The sequence below is a fragment of the Diceros bicornis genome, chromosome 17 (genome assembly GCF_020826845.1).
Source record: "Diceros bicornis minor isolate mBicDic1 chromosome 17, mDicBic1.mat.cur, whole genome shotgun sequence".
NCBI lineage: Eukaryota > Metazoa > Chordata > Mammalia > Perissodactyla > Rhinocerotidae > Diceros > Diceros bicornis.
In genome coordinates this window covers 35,321,155-35,339,686 of record NC_080756.1, presented here as the reverse complement: position 1 = coordinate 35,339,686, position 18,532 = coordinate 35,321,155, and the positions used below count along the sequence as shown (strand labels likewise).

General features: G+C 38.3%; 2 protein-coding genes across 3 annotated transcripts in view; one reads left to right on the top strand and one right to left on the bottom strand.

Annotated features, from left to right (window-relative positions):
* MRPS35 (mitochondrial ribosomal protein S35) overlaps nt 1–2,450 on the top strand; it is a 46,801-nt gene extending 44,351 nt beyond the window's left edge. For both annotated transcript variants that reach the window (XM_058558591.1, XM_058558592.1), the window contains one exon: nt 1,962–2,450. In XM_058558591.1, the coding sequence (XP_058414574.1) occupies nt 1,962–2,231 (270 nt within the window). In that variant the 3' untranslated portion in view covers nt 2,232–2,450. The remainder of the gene's footprint in view (nt 1–1,961) is intronic.
* Nucleotides 2,451–6,489: 4,039 nt separating this feature from the next.
* On the bottom strand, nt 6,490–14,257 carry MANSC4 (MANSC domain containing 4). The gene is made up of 3 exons (XM_058557578.1): nt 13,483–14,257; nt 10,478–10,612; nt 6,490–7,961 (listed from the first exon to the last, which is right to left on the bottom strand). The coding sequence occupies exons 1-3, from the start codon at nt 13,709–13,711 to the stop codon at nt 7,291–7,293; spliced, it is 1,035 nt and encodes a 344-aa protein (XP_058413561.1). The 5' UTR covers nt 13,712–14,257; the 3' UTR covers nt 6,490–7,290.
* Nucleotides 14,258–18,532: the final 4,275 nt, after the last annotated feature.

Here is an 18,532-nt window from a genome sequence, read left to right as displayed (position 1 = left end):
TAAGTATACTTACTTGTAAGTTAGAATTATGAAGAAACTAGGACACTGTCTTGAAATGTTTAAAGCATTTCCAAGAGTATATAGGCCCAATGATGTATTTAATTTAGGGGAATTGTTCCTTAAAGGGGCTGACATTTATTCCTTCTCCAAATATTACAGTAAAAACTAGGTGGCGTAGGATAATTTTGTCAATTATTTTTTTTAAATGTACAAATTCAGAGTTTGGGGGTCGGCCCGGTGGCATAGCAGTTAAGTTCTCACATTCCAATTCGGTGCCCCAGGGTTCGCCGGTTGGCATCCTGGGTGCGGACCTGCTCACCGCTCATCAGGCCATGCTGAAGTGGTGTCCCATGTAGAAGAACTAGAAGGACCTACAACTAGGATATACAACTATGTACTGGGGCTTTGGGGAGAAAAAAAAAAGAAAAAAAAAATTCAGAGTTTGGCTGTTAGAAGTTATTTGCAACAGGGTTGTAGGGGCAGAGCACAACGAGAAGTTATTTCACATTGTCCCTGCCCCCTCTGACAAGCCTCAAGCCTCCTTACCAGATAAAAAAGGGGCACAGAGTTGATTCTCAACCCAATAAGATATTTCTAGAACATAAGTTGGGACACTGTCTTCAGCCATAAATTCAGTATAGAGAGTTGGGGCAGACATTACAGGGGGCTGCGAGTACAGATATTCCACTTTGGCTGAGGAATTTGGGGATCAGGGAAAACACCTACATCCTATTGGTGTCTCTTGAAGGAAAGGGTACTCAGTTTGGAAGATTAAAGGAGGATTTCTTCTTCTTGTGGGTTTCTGGTTGGGGAGCCTCTTTCCTGGGCTTCAGTGATCTGAATGGGGTCTGCTGAGTTAGTGGCATCCCCAGTGGCCTGTTGGCGGTTGGTGGGGCTCCTCTTTACCCTTTGCGGGACAAATTTCCAGTGCTTTTCTCTCTTCGCATGGGCTCTTGTAGTGGGAGTGGGGATGGGAGGGTGGCACGGGTGGAAACTGCTTGCCTCTGTGGTGCTCACTTAGCTCTGAGGAGCCTTAGAGCTCTGGTCTGCTCAAACTCAGTCGGTTTAAAGAGGAGTTTTCAGAGGTAAAATATTTTTCTCACAGCCTTACATATCTACCTCTCTTTTAATACTTTAAAAATGTTATTGGGGAGTTTACGACCTTCAGAAGTTGTAAGAATAGCAATCATTCTGTATTAGCCTGTAGCTCAGAATATTGTTGTGTGTTAATTTGGAAAGAATGTGGCTGGTATTCCCCACTTCTTTGAACCAGGACATAATATTTATTAGCTGCATTGCTTGATTTTTCACAGACTGTTACATCTTCATTTAAATCATAAATCTGAATTATATTACTATAAAACCTACCAGTGTTCTCTAGAATGGCATGGGAATAATTTTTGTAAAAAACAAGTAGTAACAGAAATTGTCTCCATTATAGGAACAGAAAATAAAAATAATATCAAAACAAAATTCCAAAATATATAAAGTCATTATAATGAAAAATCATTTATGACACATGTACTTTATATTTTAAATTTTATTATAGTAATTGGTCTTCCATGCCATCCCACAGGCATGTTAATAAAGATATAGTCTCCTCTCAATTCTCATTATTTTTAACCTCAGAAATGGTGAAATGTTGATGTGTTAGAGTTTAGGGACATGAGATTTCTATATCTTTTGGGAACCAGTATTGCTTTATAAGTGAAATTCGAAAGGCAGATAAAGTGTAAATATGTGGGTAGAATTAGTGGTAATGGGGTATTCATAAAATAGGGTGTGTGGCCCTGAGGCTGTTGGTGCCCGTGGAGAGCAGTGCTGGGTAAGGGAGGTAAATCTGAGTGTACATACGAAGTGCTGACAGGGGCTCTCTACGTTTGCAAACTTCTCTTCCCCTAAAAACAAAAGAAAACTTTGTCTTTCGATAATAATTCCCAGAGTTCATTTTTTCCTTTCAGAAAACCGAAGAATGGGAGAAAAATAAGACTGAAGCAGACATGGAAGAGTATGTATGGAAAAATAGCTCCTCAGAAAAAAATGTCCTGGAAACACTTCTCCAAATTAAAGCTGCTGAGAAAAATCTGGAATTAAATAAAGAAGAGCTCCTTGGTACTAAAGAAGTTGAAGATTACAGAAAGTCTGTTGTCACTCTTAAGAACGAGGGGGACAATGAAAATACCCTTTCTCAGTACAAAGAATCAGTGAAGAGACTGTTAAATTTGACATGAATTATGTAGAAAAATCTGCTTGATTTATTAATTTTGTGATATATATGTAATCATTATCTAATTTGATATAAAGTTGAAAATGTTAAAAAACCATTGTTTTACATCAGAGTTAAAATTATTCTTTTCATACTGTTGCACAATGGCACTGATGATTCGAAAGTTTTCTTATTTATACCCTGGGGCAGTTAGACTAATTACATCTCTCTGATTTCTTCTGGTTCTAAAGTGTTTTGATTTTATTTCTACTATACAACTGTAGTATTCATATATATATACATTGTTATTTTGTCACTGGCTACATTTTTTTCCCCTACAAATTAGCCCTTATTGGTTGCATTTGAATACTAATTTTGGTAATTTGGGAAGCTAGGCCCAGAACCCAGTCCCCTGACTGCAGGTGGGTGCTTTGTTTACATAAATGCTATCTACCCAATATATTTTTCACAGGTGCTGATTCTGATTAGAAACAGGTCCTTGAGAGTATTTTCTAATCTAAAAAGTTTGTTCCATCCCTCTGTTTTGGGTCTACTTTATGTTGATTCAACTCTGTTTGGCATCCTACTTTCTATTATCTGGGGTTCATTTTTCCAAGCCCAAACTTTCAGAAAAGTGGTATTGAGAGCCAGCCCTGATGGTCTAGTGGTTAAAGTTTGGCGCTTTCACTGCTTCTGTGGTCCAGGTTCATTTGCCGGTCACGGAATCACACCACCCATCTGTCAGTTGCCATGCTGTGGTGGTGGCTCACATAGAAGAACTAGAAGGACTTACAACTATGCACTGGGGCTTTGGGGAGAAAAGAAACGAGGAGGATTGGTAACAGATGTTAGCTCAGGGGGGAATCCTTCCCTGCAAAAAAAAAAAAAAAGTGTTGACCTTAAAGAAATAGCCAGTTATTTCTCCAGCAAAAATGGGGTTTTGCGAGATCAGCAAAGAATTGCAATTTGGGGTATGCAGCCATGGCAAACCATGCGCGAGTCCTGAGCAACAAGGAAAGGAGAAACTCTTCTATAGAGGGGAAGAGGAAGTTGGGAGTGCTATTGTAAACAAAGAGTCTATTCGAGGAAACTGGGAGTTTAAATTGTAGTGGCTTTTTGTTGGCTGAGTTGTGACAGTCTCATTGGCTGAACTTCTTGCCAGGCAAGAAGAGGAAGTCTTTTTATTGTTGGGCTCTAATATGTATGGAGGGCATGAGAGTTCTCCCTTCTGGCCTCCCAACTCTGTTTTAAATGAGATTTCTGCTTATTAATTTTCACAGTGGAAATAGAGATTAACTGGTATTCATCTCTCTGGGTACCCCAGTTAGAGCTTCTACAGCTCAGGAAAGAGATGAGGTATAAGGACCTTGAATTTAATTGGAGTAAATGACAAAATGAGAACTGCCCTAAGAAACATTGCATTCAATTTAGCTGTCAATTCAGTATCGTAAAGTATATCTGCAAGTCTTACCACTTCCAAAATTGTCAACAAGTGATAAACTTAAAATCAAAATAAAGGAATTACTGATTTTGTTACTCACCTTAAGTCTTATTTTGCCTGACAGAATTAGAGAACATAATTAAAGACAAAAGGAATTTCAAAACAGTTGCCCAAAAGATTTATATAAATTGAAGGTATGATTTGGCATTAGCAAGGCCAAGAGTCTGTAGGTTATGAAGGACAACAATAGCGCCTTGAGTGCAAAAGGAGGGAGCGGTATGTTGTATTCCTTTGGATGGAAATAGCAAGTGAAAAACAAAGATAAAACTAAATTTTTAGATCAGATTTAAAGCATATGTAAATACTCATGTTATTGTTTCTTAGAGACTCCTATAGAGTTAAGGAAAACTCGATGTGGAAACAGGGTTGAAGAAGGAAACATTTTGAAAACAGTAGAAACTGAGGAGAGGTGGTCATTGGGGAACGTGTGAAGAGCCGGTAGATTAGGGTCGACAATCCTGTAGTAATAATACAGTGCAGACGCAAACAGAGTAGTGATGTGCAATAAAGAATTTGACCTTGCTGGAAGAGAGGTCTGGCCTCTCCCCTCAGCTTCTGGGAGGTGATCTATGTCATACCTCATAAAAATGTCTTTGTTTAGGGTGGGGCTGGCCACACCTAATGGTCTTAGGCCTGCCAGAGAAACCAACTATGTGATTTAGGGTGAGGACTTCGAGTCACCTGGAAAATCAGTCCACCTCGAAGCTGCGGTTAACCGCCCAGGTTATTAGTCAATCATACCTATGTTAATGGAGCCTCATAAAAACTTGGAACACTGAGGCTTGGGCAAGCTCCCCTGGTTGGCAGTAGCCTGGACATATTGTCACACACTGGTACTGGGAGAGTAATGTGTCCTGCCTCCAGGGGGAGGACACCAGAAGCTAGGAGTTTGGAAGCCTCCTGGGCAGCATCTTATGTGCTTCTTCCCTCGGCTGATTTCAATTCATATCCTTCCCCTGTCATCAACTATAACTGTGAATCTAAGAGCTTTCCTTGAGTTCTGTGAGTTCTTCTAGTGAATTATTGGTGGTTTTGGGACCCCCCTCCCCAACTTACAGTTGGTGTCAGAAGTGAGGGTGGTCTTACAGAGCACTATGCCCTTCAGTCTTTGCAGTTTGGCTAACTTGGCAACTGACCTGAAGACTGTCAGGCTACAGCATTAACACCTAATGGCAAAATCTTAGAGCTGTAAGATTAATACAAAACTGCTTCAAAAGGATAACAGTTGCTGCCATTGTAATTTTGGCAATGTAAACAGTAGTATTTGTCATTAATTAGATCCTGTCCTTTAAACTATTGATCAAATATATACAGTGGACATTATCATATTCATCCTTATAATGAGGATTCTAGGGGACACTTTTGCTCTATTGATATGCACTTCTGACTTCAGACTCAAGTTACATAGCTCAGAAGTTGCTTAAATACATAGGCAACTAAGAAATAGAACAAACTTGTTTTCTTAATTGTAGGGTGCTTTAGTTCTTTCTTTGCGTATTCTTTCCAGTATTGGTAAGTATTTCACAATACTGGATGATTATAGACTTTTTTTAAAAAGGTCTGGTTAGTTACAATGTTGGAAAGATTTCAATATCATGATTATTTCCCAAATGGGTGTAACAACCTTGGCCTTAGTTGTTGACTGAGCCATGAGGTCTTTGTTTTTTAAAATTTTTAATTCTCTTCAGAAGTTCTCTGGTCCCTTTGGCTTCCAGTAAGGACATGATTTCTAGACCCAGTTGTTTCTGTTTCTTGTCTGACTCTATTCTGGTTGTCCAGTCTAAGTTTACTCAGTTTATCTGATAGTCAAAGGTAGGGGCTGAAGAAGATAAGGAGAGGAGTTTGTTTTCTTACAGAGGTACATATGTTTTTCTCAAATTAGGGTCATTTCTCTAAAACAATATCAATTTTAGAGAATGAATAAAATTCTGAGAAACCTCAAGAAAAAAAAACCCTTTTTTTCCTAGCAGCCCTAGCTTATTGGGAAACCTCTAAGCAATTTGTATCTTTTTTTTTTTTCAATAATTTTATTTATTTATTTTTCCCCCAAAGCCCCAGTAGATAGTTGTACATCATAGTTGCACATCCTTCTAGTTGCTGTATGTGAGACACGGCCTCAGCATGGCCAGAGGAGCGGTGTGTCGGTGCGCACCCGGGATCCAAACCCCAGCCTCCAGCAGCAGACCGCGCGCACTTAACAGCTAAGCCACGGGGCCGGCCCAAGCAATTTGTATCTATTTCAAAGAAAAGTACATAATCTTTTAAAAGAATGTATGTGCAAGTAATTTTTAAAGATAGCTCCCTGAATTGTTAAATATCATTTTAGGATATTTAAATCTTGATATGCCCCCTAAATAGCATGGTTTTTTTTTCCCTAATGTATTAGGAAAGAAATTGATAAAATTTGTAATACTTGTTATGAATAGCAAGTTAAGGTAAATTGATTATTTTCCTTTAATTCAGACTTTTATTCGTGGTTAATATTCTGAGGGAATAGTACTATTTTATTAATCTTGTAATAGGATTTCCTGTTATCCTTTATGCTTATTGGATGTCTTTTAATATCTGTTCTCACATTTAAAAAGAGGTTCAGGGATGAGATTACGGTCCTAAAGTTTAAGATCATTAGAGACTTGAATTACAGTTTTCTACACTTAAGAGTCCGAGTGTGTACGATTCAGGGGGTAAGTCTGGTGTAAGTGAAAGAGCTGAAATACAGCTAATATTTGCACCTGGGAAAACAATGTATACAAGTGAGGGATGTAAACTAGAACTCCCAAGCTTTAGTCAACAGAAGTCAACACAAAACTCAAAGATCTCAGTGCCATAATTATTGAAAGGCATTTCAGCTTTAGGAAATGAAGATGATGGATTAGGATGGAGGAGGATTAATCAATTAAACATAGAAAACTATATAAAAATCAGGAAACATTTGCTTATGGGTTAGTAACTAATAATTTATAGTGCTCTTTTGCTCAAACCACTGAAAGATTTTATTAACATACGTCACAATAATTTGACCTTGACAGGAAACAAATATGGTGTTATGGTGTTTTCTTCCCTGTATCTTTTTTCCATGCTCATTGGGAAAATGGAGGCTTTTAGTCTAACAGTGGTTTTGAGCATGGACTTTTGAACCAGATTGTCTATTAAGTCCTGGCTTCACTACTTACTAGCTGTGGACTTTAGGCAAGATACTTTGCCTCTCTTCTCCTCAGTTTCCTCATCTGTAAAATGTGATAGTAATAGTATAATGATTAATAATAGTATACCTAACTCAGAGTTGTAAGGATTCAATGAGTTAATACATGTACAGCACTTAGAACTGCATCTCTCGCTCACTGCTAAATAGCTGCAGGGGTCAGAATTTTGGAACTTTGACAAAGGGTACACTGTTCAAAAAAATGGAAATAATCAAAAAAGCAGTTACATTTATCAAGCATTGGCCTTTTTTAGAGATTGGTAGGAGTGGCATCCTGTGCAATTATTTTTTTAATAATTTAATTATTTTTTTAACTGCCCTTGCTTACAGAAAACTGATAATGAGACTCTTGAAAGCTTACAATCTCTACAACTTTTCCTATTAAGAGTGCTCCTTCAGAATGTTACATTTTTTAATTTGCCTGGATTCTGACTTTCTCTGTCCTGGTTTATATTGGCCCTGCTGCTTTCGACAGCATGAGGCCAGGATGACTATGCAACAGCAAAGAAAGATGACAGAGGTACAAAGGCCCACAGGAACCAACCACATCTCTGAAGTCACAGATGCCCCGTCAGGTGTTGCGTCTTCATTCCCAGATGTGTGGTTTCTGCTGTTGTACCCTTTGGTTTTGTTCAGTAGTTGTTTACTACTGTTGAGTTGGGATGGAATAGGCATATGAGAAAGTTTTGTGTCTATGGGCACAAAGAAAGGAGAAATAGTCTTGTTATCTGGATTGTTGATGACATCAGTACTGGATGGCACCATATTTACCTTTGTGGTAATGGAGTCATTCAGGGAAATGAATCTTGCCCAAGAATCTGTGGCTAATTTCTTGGAATACCTGATATTGTTTGTGTTTGCAACCAAATCTTGATGTGTGGTTGATGATGGAGCCTCTATTGATGGTAGTCTTTGGTTTATCATGGTGGTTTGCTGTTTATCTAAATTCATAGCTTTTAGAATCCTTAGTCTGTCCCATGTGTTAGGTGAAGAACGGGTATTTAGATATGTGGGAAGTGATTGTTCGAAAACCAGCAAATCTGGATCTATACCTGAAAGATAAAAAAGCATCATTCAAATTTTATTTTTAATTTAAAGGAGAAGACCTTAAAGTACAGTTTGTAGAAGAAGTCTTGGGTTTTGCCGCTACGAGTTATTGAACTAAGCTAATTGCAAGTTCTACCACTGCATACTTCTGAAAGGATTAGAAATGTACTGGCCACATTTGAATTTATCTTAGCTTTCTAAGACACTTTCTTTTGTGAACAAATTTAGCTACCTCATGGAGAATACTTTGTGTCTGCCAGGGCTTTTGCGCAATGATAGCAAGTATTAATACAAGAGCTGCAGAGATAGTAACCATTTGAGATATACAGCATTTTAAAATAAACAAAATAGGGCCTGACAAGTGTAACTGTGTTCAAAATCATGAGCAAAGCCCTAAATCTCATCCCTTTCTGGTGCCTGAGGGTCCTGACATTGTCTTCAGTATTTTCTCTCTTCTTGTAAACTAACTCCTTTCCCTCTGACTTCAGACATGCACAAATATTGCTTTGTCTTTAAAGGGGAACAAAAAACTCAACAGCTTTCCAATTGTCCCTGATAGCATCACACTGTTTCTCTGTCTCTCTCTCTCCCTCCCTCCCCCTCCTGCCTTCCCTCCCTCCCACTCTCTCTCTCTCTCCAAACATAGCAATATCCATTTCTTTCATTTCCTTTCTTTGCTTTTTGCCTTCTGTCATCTTGTTTCCATCCTCACACTCTGTCAAAATTCTGCTTCTGAGGTAATCAGTAGTTTCCTTATTTCCTGATCTCATGCCTCATTGCTTTGCCTTCTCTCTTGTCCTTGATACTGCTTGCCATCCTCACTTTGAAATTCTTTTCCCATGACTCGCTGGACCCTAGACTTCCTTGGCACTTTGTCCCAGACTGTCTGCCTCTCATCTTTTCTTTCTTTTGCTGGTTCTCTTCTTGGTTCAAACTGGTTGTGTGGTTTCCACCATCTTTAGTCCTTGGTGTTCTGCTGTATTTTCTCTTCATCTCACACTGTCCACCTCCAAAGAGATTATCCTTATCAGCTGTCACCACTACACTGATGGCACTGAAATCCACATTGCCAGTGCTTTCCTCTTTCTTGAGCTCTGATCTCATTTCTCCTGTGTTCTACTGGAGATTCCCACCTGGACATCTCACGTCATCACTGAACATTCCCAAAGCCAAGACCATTTCATCTGCCTCTTTGTCTTCTTCAGTGGCATCACCATTTTTCCATCTCCTGGGGTGGAATCTGTACCACAAAGTGATTTTTGACTCTTCTCTTCTTTTCCTTCATCCAAAAAGTAACTGTTATCCAATCCCTTCCCAGTATGCTGGTAAACATCCCTCCTCTTCCTTGCAACTACAATCACCTTGTCTAGACACAATGCCTCCCTTACTAGGTTTTATACTAATAAATGCATATACTAGGTTATATGCATCCTGCATATAATTTTCCTAGACTAAGATAACCAGATACGTCACTTTAATAATGGCATTTTCTCAGTAAGTACCTGTGGTGGTTCCATATTTCTGACAAAGTCAAACCCAAACTACTCTGTCCAAAGCTCTTTTGTTGCCTGGCCTACCCTGTCTTACCCATGTTTTCATTGCAACCCCAAAAGTGCCCTTGTTGTAGCCAGACCAGTTTTCTTATTTTCCCGTGGTGTGATACAGAACTCCTTATCTTGCCTCTACCTGGCCTCTTTCACGAAGCCACCTCTGAATAATCTTGCTTTCCTTAGTCTCCCCTTCTTTTGAGCCTTGTACTTGAAGCAGTCTCACACATTTTTGTATTTAATTATATGTCTTACACGAATTGTAAGACTTGTCACATCAGCTAGATTATAAGGAACTTGAAGGCAGAGAGATGCTGCAGCCTTCTGCAATGTTGAGCACAGCCAGGATCATTAGGTGTTCAATAGGTACAAATCAATAAGAAATTTATCTCCTTGGTATTTTGATGATAAAAATCTATTCTTTCATGTTTACTAATATGCTCCCTGAGATTATATACATGGGCAAAGGATACTTAAATATGTATTTTTCTAAAATAAAATATACTGGTTCTCTTGGGACCAATGATATGCTAATGTATGTCACTAAATGGTGGTGCATTTCCCTGTCCCTGACATTCATCTTTGTAGAATCTGTGTACACAGTGTCAACTCAAAACTGCCATTTAGCATTTTCTTTATTTCCTGGTAGCATCTTTAGCCACTGCAGTAGAAATGCCTACTTTGGCTCTTGCTGAAGGCACTTGGGATAAATGAAATATAATGCTTAAGCTGTTGTTCAATCACATATGATTTGTTATCATCTAGAATGAACTCTCATTGCTGAACATGCCAAGCTAAAGGGAATTTCCTTTTAGTTTTCTGTCCTGGATGCCCAAAACTTTTCCAGAGTTCACTGGAAAATAACGATTTAGGGATTCCTCCATGGCTATTGCCAGCCAGTTTCTAGGTTATATGCTTCTACTAGAATATTACCAACATTCTTCAGAATACATACAAAATACAGAAAGCATTACCGTCTGTTATGTTGTATAAAATGGCACTGGTTCCGGGCTCTAATATGCAGCTCTCCAGGGTCGGGCAGTGAATATGAAGGCAGTTCACATTGTCATGAATAGGATCGTGGTAGAAGACAGCCAGGTTACAGGAGACTGAAAGAGACGCAGGCAAAAAACATCCGCTGATGATCTTGATTTCTACCAGCTTGATGAGCTTGGAGTAACTTATCTTTCTTTCCAGAACACTGGATTAACAGCACACTGCAGGGCTGTGTTCAGACCTTTTACAGAACATTGTGCACTATGGTAACTGTATCTATGAATATGCAAAATACTTTTTTTTTTTTTTTTGCAGGGAAAGATTTGCCCTCAGCTAACATCTGTTGCCTATCTTCCTCTTTTTTTTTTCTCCCCAAAGCCCTGGTACATAGTTGTATATCCTAGTTGTAAGTCCTTCTAGTTCTGTGTGACCTGCCACCATAGCATGTCAACTGACAGGCGGGTGGTGTGGTTCTGCAACCGGGAAACGAACCCGGGCCACCAAAGCAGTGAGCGTGCCGAACTTTAACCACTAGACCATCAGGGCTGGCTCGAAAATGCCTTTTTAAAAGAAAATATCTACTGATTTTCTCTAAGTAATCTTTCATACATTCCATTCCACACAGGATTACCTGGAATCATTTCCCAATCCCAGTATTTTATGTTCATGAACAATTCAATTGGCTACACAAACCTCTGAGGATTTATATATATCAGATTTCTAGGTGTAATGCCCTCTCAGAATGCTAAGGTACTAGAGTTCACCAGAGAAAGAAACAGGAAAATGGGAGGACAAACGCTCTAACAGAAGAGGGAGCAACAAAGGGGGAAAGGGCAAAACCAGTCATGACTGCATTCCTGGGAGAGGCCCAGATGGTGGAAACACAACAGGCCAGGTGAACGTTACTTTGCCCCTGACTGCAGGTGTGCACTAGCTTCATGTTGCAAAACCACATCCAATGAAAAGCCTAATCAGTGTCAGTCAAAGAGGAAGGAGGAGATAGGCAAGGATATCAGCATTTGGAATGCTAGTGGGCAGGGGTACATCACTGGCTCATGCTGTCTCACCTTTTCTAAGTAAGTTTGCTCCTTAAACTGTATCGTGTTATTTCTGGAAAACTTTAAGTCAGATTTGTTGAATGCAAATCTTCAATCTCTCCTTCCTAAAGTGCAACACATATTTTCCTCCTGCTGCAGTGTAGTAGGAACCACGACAGGAAATACCCATTAGCTAAAAGGTATCAACTTCTTTAATAAAATAAGATTACAGCGGGATAGCGTATGATTAGCAGCCCTCAGAGTGTGCTTAAAGCTGCTGTTGGAATTGCTGTTGGCAGAACCTATTGTGCTTCTGTGTAAGGTTAACTGAGGAGTTGCATCTCCCCCATGACTTCTGGGACACCCCACCCCTGCCGTGTTTCTGCACTCTATTTTTCCGGTAGGAGAAAGAATAGGACAAAAGCCAATTAACAATACATTGCTAATACATTATAGCTTACAAATACATTCCCTGAGGACTGTGCTGTAAAGTTTAAGGGAAAGGAATAAATATTCAAACTTAGAGGTCTAAATTTCTGATAAGAAAGTAGTTGATGCCATAGAGAACAACTTTTAAAGATGTTTTCCATTCCTTCTACTGTACATTTCAGAGTCCCAGCTCTGAGCAGGTTAGCTATTGCAGGATTGTGGCTTTTTTAAGTTCTGGCTTCCAGCTGAAAACTGGGATGTGTGTCCGTGAAACTTCCTTCTGGAGGAAGAAAACCACAACTTGGAAGCCACAGAGGCTCTAAAATCATGGAATTCTACTGGATACCTATAGTATCCCTGGAAGTCCAGAGGCCACAGCTTCCCTGGTGTAGAGAGTCAGGTAAATTGATGCCTTGGGAAAATGCTGAAAAAGTATTGCCCCTCTGCCACCTCCCCTCAGTGAAGGCTTATGGTAATCAGAAGCACGTCTAAGATTTCCCTTTAACAAATTAATTGCTTTCTTCTGTGCCTGATTAACTTTTGAGGGCTTAGCCTGTGACAGCTTCTTACACTATGGTCTCTTGACAGTCAGTTTAGACTCTCCAAGTAGCTCCAATTTGCATCCCAGAAATCTTACGTGCATAATTGGATAGGAGGCATTGCCAATTAATAAGTCAGTGTGAAACCATGGAAAGAAAGTGTGGAACAACCAAGAGGATTATTTTAAAGTGTTGTGTTGCTTTTGTTGTTTCTTTCCAAGGAGCTTAAAAATCTTGGGAAAATGAAAAATAAATGAAGTCTTTAGACAATTGTAACTTGAAATTCTGCAACAATGAAATGTTTTTCTAATTACAGGCCTTGATCATATATATGGATGACGTTTAACCCTGATTCTGGATTTCGGACAAAAAAAAATCTGTTAGGATATTTTGAAAATTCTTCCTTCCTCCCTTCCTTCCTCCCTCCCTCCCTCTCTTCCTTCCTTCCTTCCTTTTCTCTCTCTTTCTTTTCTTTTTGCTATTTGACATATATTTCCCTTTCAAAACATCAATCAGAATCTAAATTCCTGTTCAGTACATCTCACATTTCATCAACACAAGCAGGCACATTTCAAAAATCTGAAATGATACCAATATCACCAAAAGAACTTTGAAAAGGAAATTATTATAAAAATTTTTGAAATCAAATATGCTATATTTGGGGCTATAGAAATACTGTTAGTCAACCCTTGAGGAAATATTTTCATTTAGCATTTAAGTAAAGACAAGAGGATTCCCTGTTACCTGTAGGTTCCATAGCATTCTGGGTCATTACTAGATTTGTAATCCGAGCCTGCACTGAACCAAACTGCAAAGTCAGTCTCAATGTCTCTCCTCTCTCCCCATCTCCCTCATCTCAGGGCATCTTCTCTAGTCCTTTTCAGCTGTTCACTGGACCCTCTGCCTCGGACTCCTTACTTAGGTCTTCATTTTGGAAGTTTCCTCTGATTTTTGCTCAGGCATATCATTAATACTTACCCTCCTTCCTAAGACAGCAGCTCCTACTGCATTTCTGGCCAGTGCTTTCAGAATAATACTTCAAGAACTGAGCTCCCAGCTTCTGCGACTCCTCCAGGTCAATTAAGAGACCTGGGAAGCGGCGGATCCAGCAGTCCCTGTAAAAAGTGGTGGGTGAGCAGAGCGAGTCTGTGGTCCACCCCATGCTTAGGAGCAATATCACGTCTGCTGCCACCACTGCCACATGCATCTCCCTGGTATGAAGACTCGGCAATAAATCTGATTTCCAGACAGAAGCTAGAGCTGACCATCAGGGTTTAGGACAGTTTCTGGAACTTCAGGGCTCTTGCTAAGGGAGAGCTTCCTTGGGACTCTTCCGGAGGGTCACCTTCTAGAAAAATGAGGCCATTCTTTGACTGCATATTGATTTTGCTTTTGTTTCTTTCCAGTTGAGGCCCAGGTGAGCATTTGACTTGCTGGCGTTAATTCTGAACACTTTCCAGGCCATTTCAATGCTCTGTCCCGTAGCCTCTTGAAGATGTGGATTCTCTCCTCTGCTTTTCTTCTTTCTCTGAAAGTGAATAGTCACAGACACCTTTTACTAAGTAAATATAAAGACAAGTGGAGATCCTAGCCAAGAGTCTTTCTGAGGAAAAGAATAGTTTAGTCACTTGACGTCAGATAAAGGAAGGATCCATTTCACCAGAAACAAGACGTTGCTTTGTAAGGGCATTTCTGCATGGTTTTTAAGGAACTTGTGACTAGTTTTTTTTTCAATCATCTCTTTTTCCTTTGAATTTAAGTTCTAGTATTCAGGCTCACTAGAAAGCCAGTTTGTGCACTGGTTTAAATTTTTTGTTTTTACTAAAAAAAAAACCTTGAAAGTAAACGAAAACTGAAAATGAAATAAAAATGTAAATTTTGCAGTGATTTTGAAAACATTGAATATGGATCCTGGTCCTGTCTCAGGGCCAGGCATTTTTTGCAAAGGCCAGCCATAAGGTTTCTTAAAAGAAAACTAAAGATTCAGTCAAAAGAATATCCTTATAATATAGATGGGATACAATATCCATTAAGGTGTATATTGTTAAATCAAGAATAAAAAGTGTAATTTACATTGAAAATTGTGAGGAAGTTCAAATTGGGGGTTGTCTAATCTGTTTTGATATTCATGTTTGTGAGTTATAAACAGACGTCTTTGTAAAGTGCATACATAAAGGCATGGTATCTCTGATTGAAGCAGAAGTAGTTGCTAAGAAATACACACTGGGAAAATGGTGGGATGGCTTTAAATTTCTAAATATTAATAAAATTACTTCCATTGCAATGCCGAACATTTGAAAAGATATTAAAGGCAGTGAAAATGGCCTCTAACTTTTGTGAAGAGTGTGTGTTCCATATCCCGTGATATCCAAGAGGACAAATTAGTTCAAAGCATAGAACTGTTGCTTTTTTGTATACATTTTTATACAAAGCATTAGTGGTAATCAGCTTTGGGCATAAAGTACTGTACTACTCTTTAAAAAAAAAAAAAAGATGAAACTTTTACTATCCTGTGATCTGTGTTTCTTTCATACCTTTTTGCACAATGACTCATTCAATGACTTGACACTAAAATGTTAGCATTCTTTGAACTTTCATCTATCCACTTGTTTCCTAATAGCCTAATTATCACATCTTTTGATTTTAAACACGTTATTAATAATCGATAAGAAAGAGAAAATTATTCATAAGACTGAATAACTTTAAAAATAAAACATTTCACTTTCTTCCAAGCAAAAATTATGTCATGGATTAACTCCTAACCTTGCATAAACCACATAAAATACACTAAAAATGATAAATATTTTATTCTAATGAAATTCTTACAGAAAGCAAGTTTCAGTTACTTACCTGCAGATAATCTGACTGTTTCATCTGTTCTGAGGGGAGGAGGGAAGAGAAGTTTCCAAATGGCAAAGCAAGGGACAGATGAGGAACAAAAGTTACTCTCTGTTTTTCTATGAGATACTATAGCTGTTTCAATTAGTTCATGCTCTGGGGGCATAAACTAGAAAATTTACTTTCTAACCTTCTAACCTCCACGTCTTTCAGTCACATTAAATGCCGTTTCTTTTGTGTGAAATATAATTCCTTGAAGTTCTCATGTTCCCTGCAGGGATAATAGAACAATCTACAATTGTTTAATCCTTCTGCTGTCAAATGATGTTCAAGTGAAGAGCAAAGTTGCATTTTAAAGAATCTACAAGTTCCAATGTAAAAGCATGCTTTAAAATTCTTAAACAAATGTTTTGGTGATTGCATAAACATTGAGTCTGGAAATGAGTAACTTCTTGGAGCCAAGTATTTTGAAAAGGAGAGACAGAAACTGGACTGCAGGGCCAGAGGGCGGAATCCATCATGGGCTGAGATTCACGGCCCAGAAGCATCTCATCTCAAAACTTGTTGATGTGAGATGAAATTGCAGAAATCAGAAAGTAGCTGCAACTCTGAATAAAAAATTGCTCTATAGCCTTTGTACAAATTTTATCAAATACCCAGAACCATGGCACTATTGCAATGCAGTGACATATTGTACTTATTTCCAATTGGGCCCTCTTGAGAGGGGTTCAAAAATTAGATTTCTACCTTAAAAACCACTCATGTCCCCAAGAGCCTGATTCGGTAGCTCTGTTTTTGTGAGAACCAGAATTCTTATTTTTATAAGTAAGTGCCTGAGGTGATTTCCTAAGATGTTTGGAAAACACTGATATAGGTGACTGAGATAAATGGAAGCTTCGCTTACATAAATATGTTCAACTTGAATTAAATAGAGCCATTTCGAGAACTGTACTACTTTTAACTCATTTAAATGGCCCCATATGCTTTAATGAAAGGAAGATATTTTGGTTTTGCTTGTTAAAAAACAAAAAGAAGTAAAGTTGTTTTAGGAATATTAGAAGGACTAAAAAACAAAGATAAATAATTTTTAAGTGGTAGTGAAGTAATAGCATAGATTTACTAAATTAAAAAAAATCTGCAAAACAGTCAATATTTCATCCTTATTCTAAAGATGCTAATTGTATTATATACTTAACATTTTCATTTCATCAATTGATAAAATTGTTGGAAATTCTTTTTAAAAATGGGGCCTGAGAAATATAAATATGTCATTAATTTTTCTTAAAATGTTTTGCTTTTATTAAATTGATAGACACTCACTTTAAAAATCCAAACCATACAGAAAAGTACAAAAAGAAATAAAAACTATTCAAGATCTTACGATCTTCACATTTTGGTAAACACCCTTCTAGAAATCTCTAAAAAATACATACCTGTATACAATTTTACATAAATGGATTCACACTGTTCCAGAAACTGTTTTTTAAAAATCCAGTGTAAAATTATATTTTTCGATGTCTCTAAAGAAAGTTGTCTCTACCTCAAAAGCTGTAATGGCTCTAGGGTACTTCATTCTACATATGTACCCAAATTTATTCTGCACCTCAGCTTCCTCAGCTGTAAAATAGTATAATAGTAGTGTTGTCATCCACGGAAAGCACTTACAGCAGTGCCTGACAAATAATAAACATTTATAAATATGTTAGCTACTGTTATTATACATTATGTTTTCTAATTTTTTATTATTAAAGGCAACACTGTGATAAACATCTTGTGCTTAGCTTTTTTCCATTCTAGGTCAAAAAGTATATTTTCCATAAATTCTTAAGTAGCCTAACTTTGTGTTTAACTATTAATTTAATCTTTTGTAAAACAGATCATGATGTAAAGTACTTGAAGTGAATTATAGTTACCACAAAGGCCAGTCTTTATCATTCAATGATCAGTCAATAACAGATCTATAAAAGCATGCCTCCAGCTATATATAAGTAATATTTTCATGACGCTTAGAAATACTATTTTAGGTCTTTTGTAAATAAAGAAGTTTATATTGCTTTGACTTTGCATTTCTAGCTTAACAGAAAGCTTACTGTGTGAGCTATTAAAATGATTTGATCTTTTAAGATGCTTCCAATCCTAAATGACGTTATTATCATGTGGGGGCCTAAAGCTTACAAGATTAGTGCCCAGTATTGTCAGACTAACAGCCCAGATGCCCTGTCCATGCTGATCTTGCTCTGATAATATTACTGTGCGTGAACTGCCTTTCTAATGCACATCAGTCTTTAGGCGTGATTTTTTTGGTCTGTTTTTAAAAGGCAAGAAAATACTAGTCTGAGGCATATCTGTGACGGTTAGGAAACAAAAGCATCCATTAGTGAAAGATTCTAAAGGGATGGAGGAGAGACTAAGTGCCTGTTCTTCTTGGCTGACCCACTGAATCTAGCATTGTTGCTGATGGAGACACAAATAAATCCCAGGTCCAAGTCCCTTTGATACAGGGGGCACCTCCTAGCACGAGTTCCCCCAGCTAAATGCCTAATACTGATTGTGGGGCACTTTACCTTCCCAAAGAGGTCGTTAAGTTCATGGTCACTCAACCCCCAAGAACCTTAGAATGTCTTGACTGCACTCTCATTCAAAGCAGAAGTGTGAGAGGTTCATGTGAGAATGGAATTTTTTCAGTAATGATTTAAAGGCCAGGTGAAACAAGGTGAAAAGCCAGAAGTTTTTCACAGAATCCAAGAAAATAACTGAAAGAGGCAAGTCATAAATCCGCCAGTATTTCCTTCACTTTTCCCTTCACTTTATTTAACAACTTGCCATTCAAAAAGAAAGCTGAAGGTTGTAATAATAAAAACAAAGTCCAAACACATATTCTCCCCAGGTTGAGGTCTGTTATGGTTGGTTCTTGAATCTCGATCCCAGAAAGTTTTCAAGGGTTTTATGTAAGATAGGAGTGAACACACCCTATGCTCCCTCCCAATCCTATCCCTCCTTCTGCTCAAAGGTAACCTAACAATACCCTTCGTCCCTCATTTCTAGGATTAATTCATATCTCATGAGCAACACATGGTCCTTTGTATTATTTGGGATGAGCTTTCTGTTGGCAATGTTCACGAGAGAAGATGGGGAAGTGGTCCTTCCTTAAGCAGTCCTCAGACGGCGGGGGTAGGGGCAGGGGAAGGTG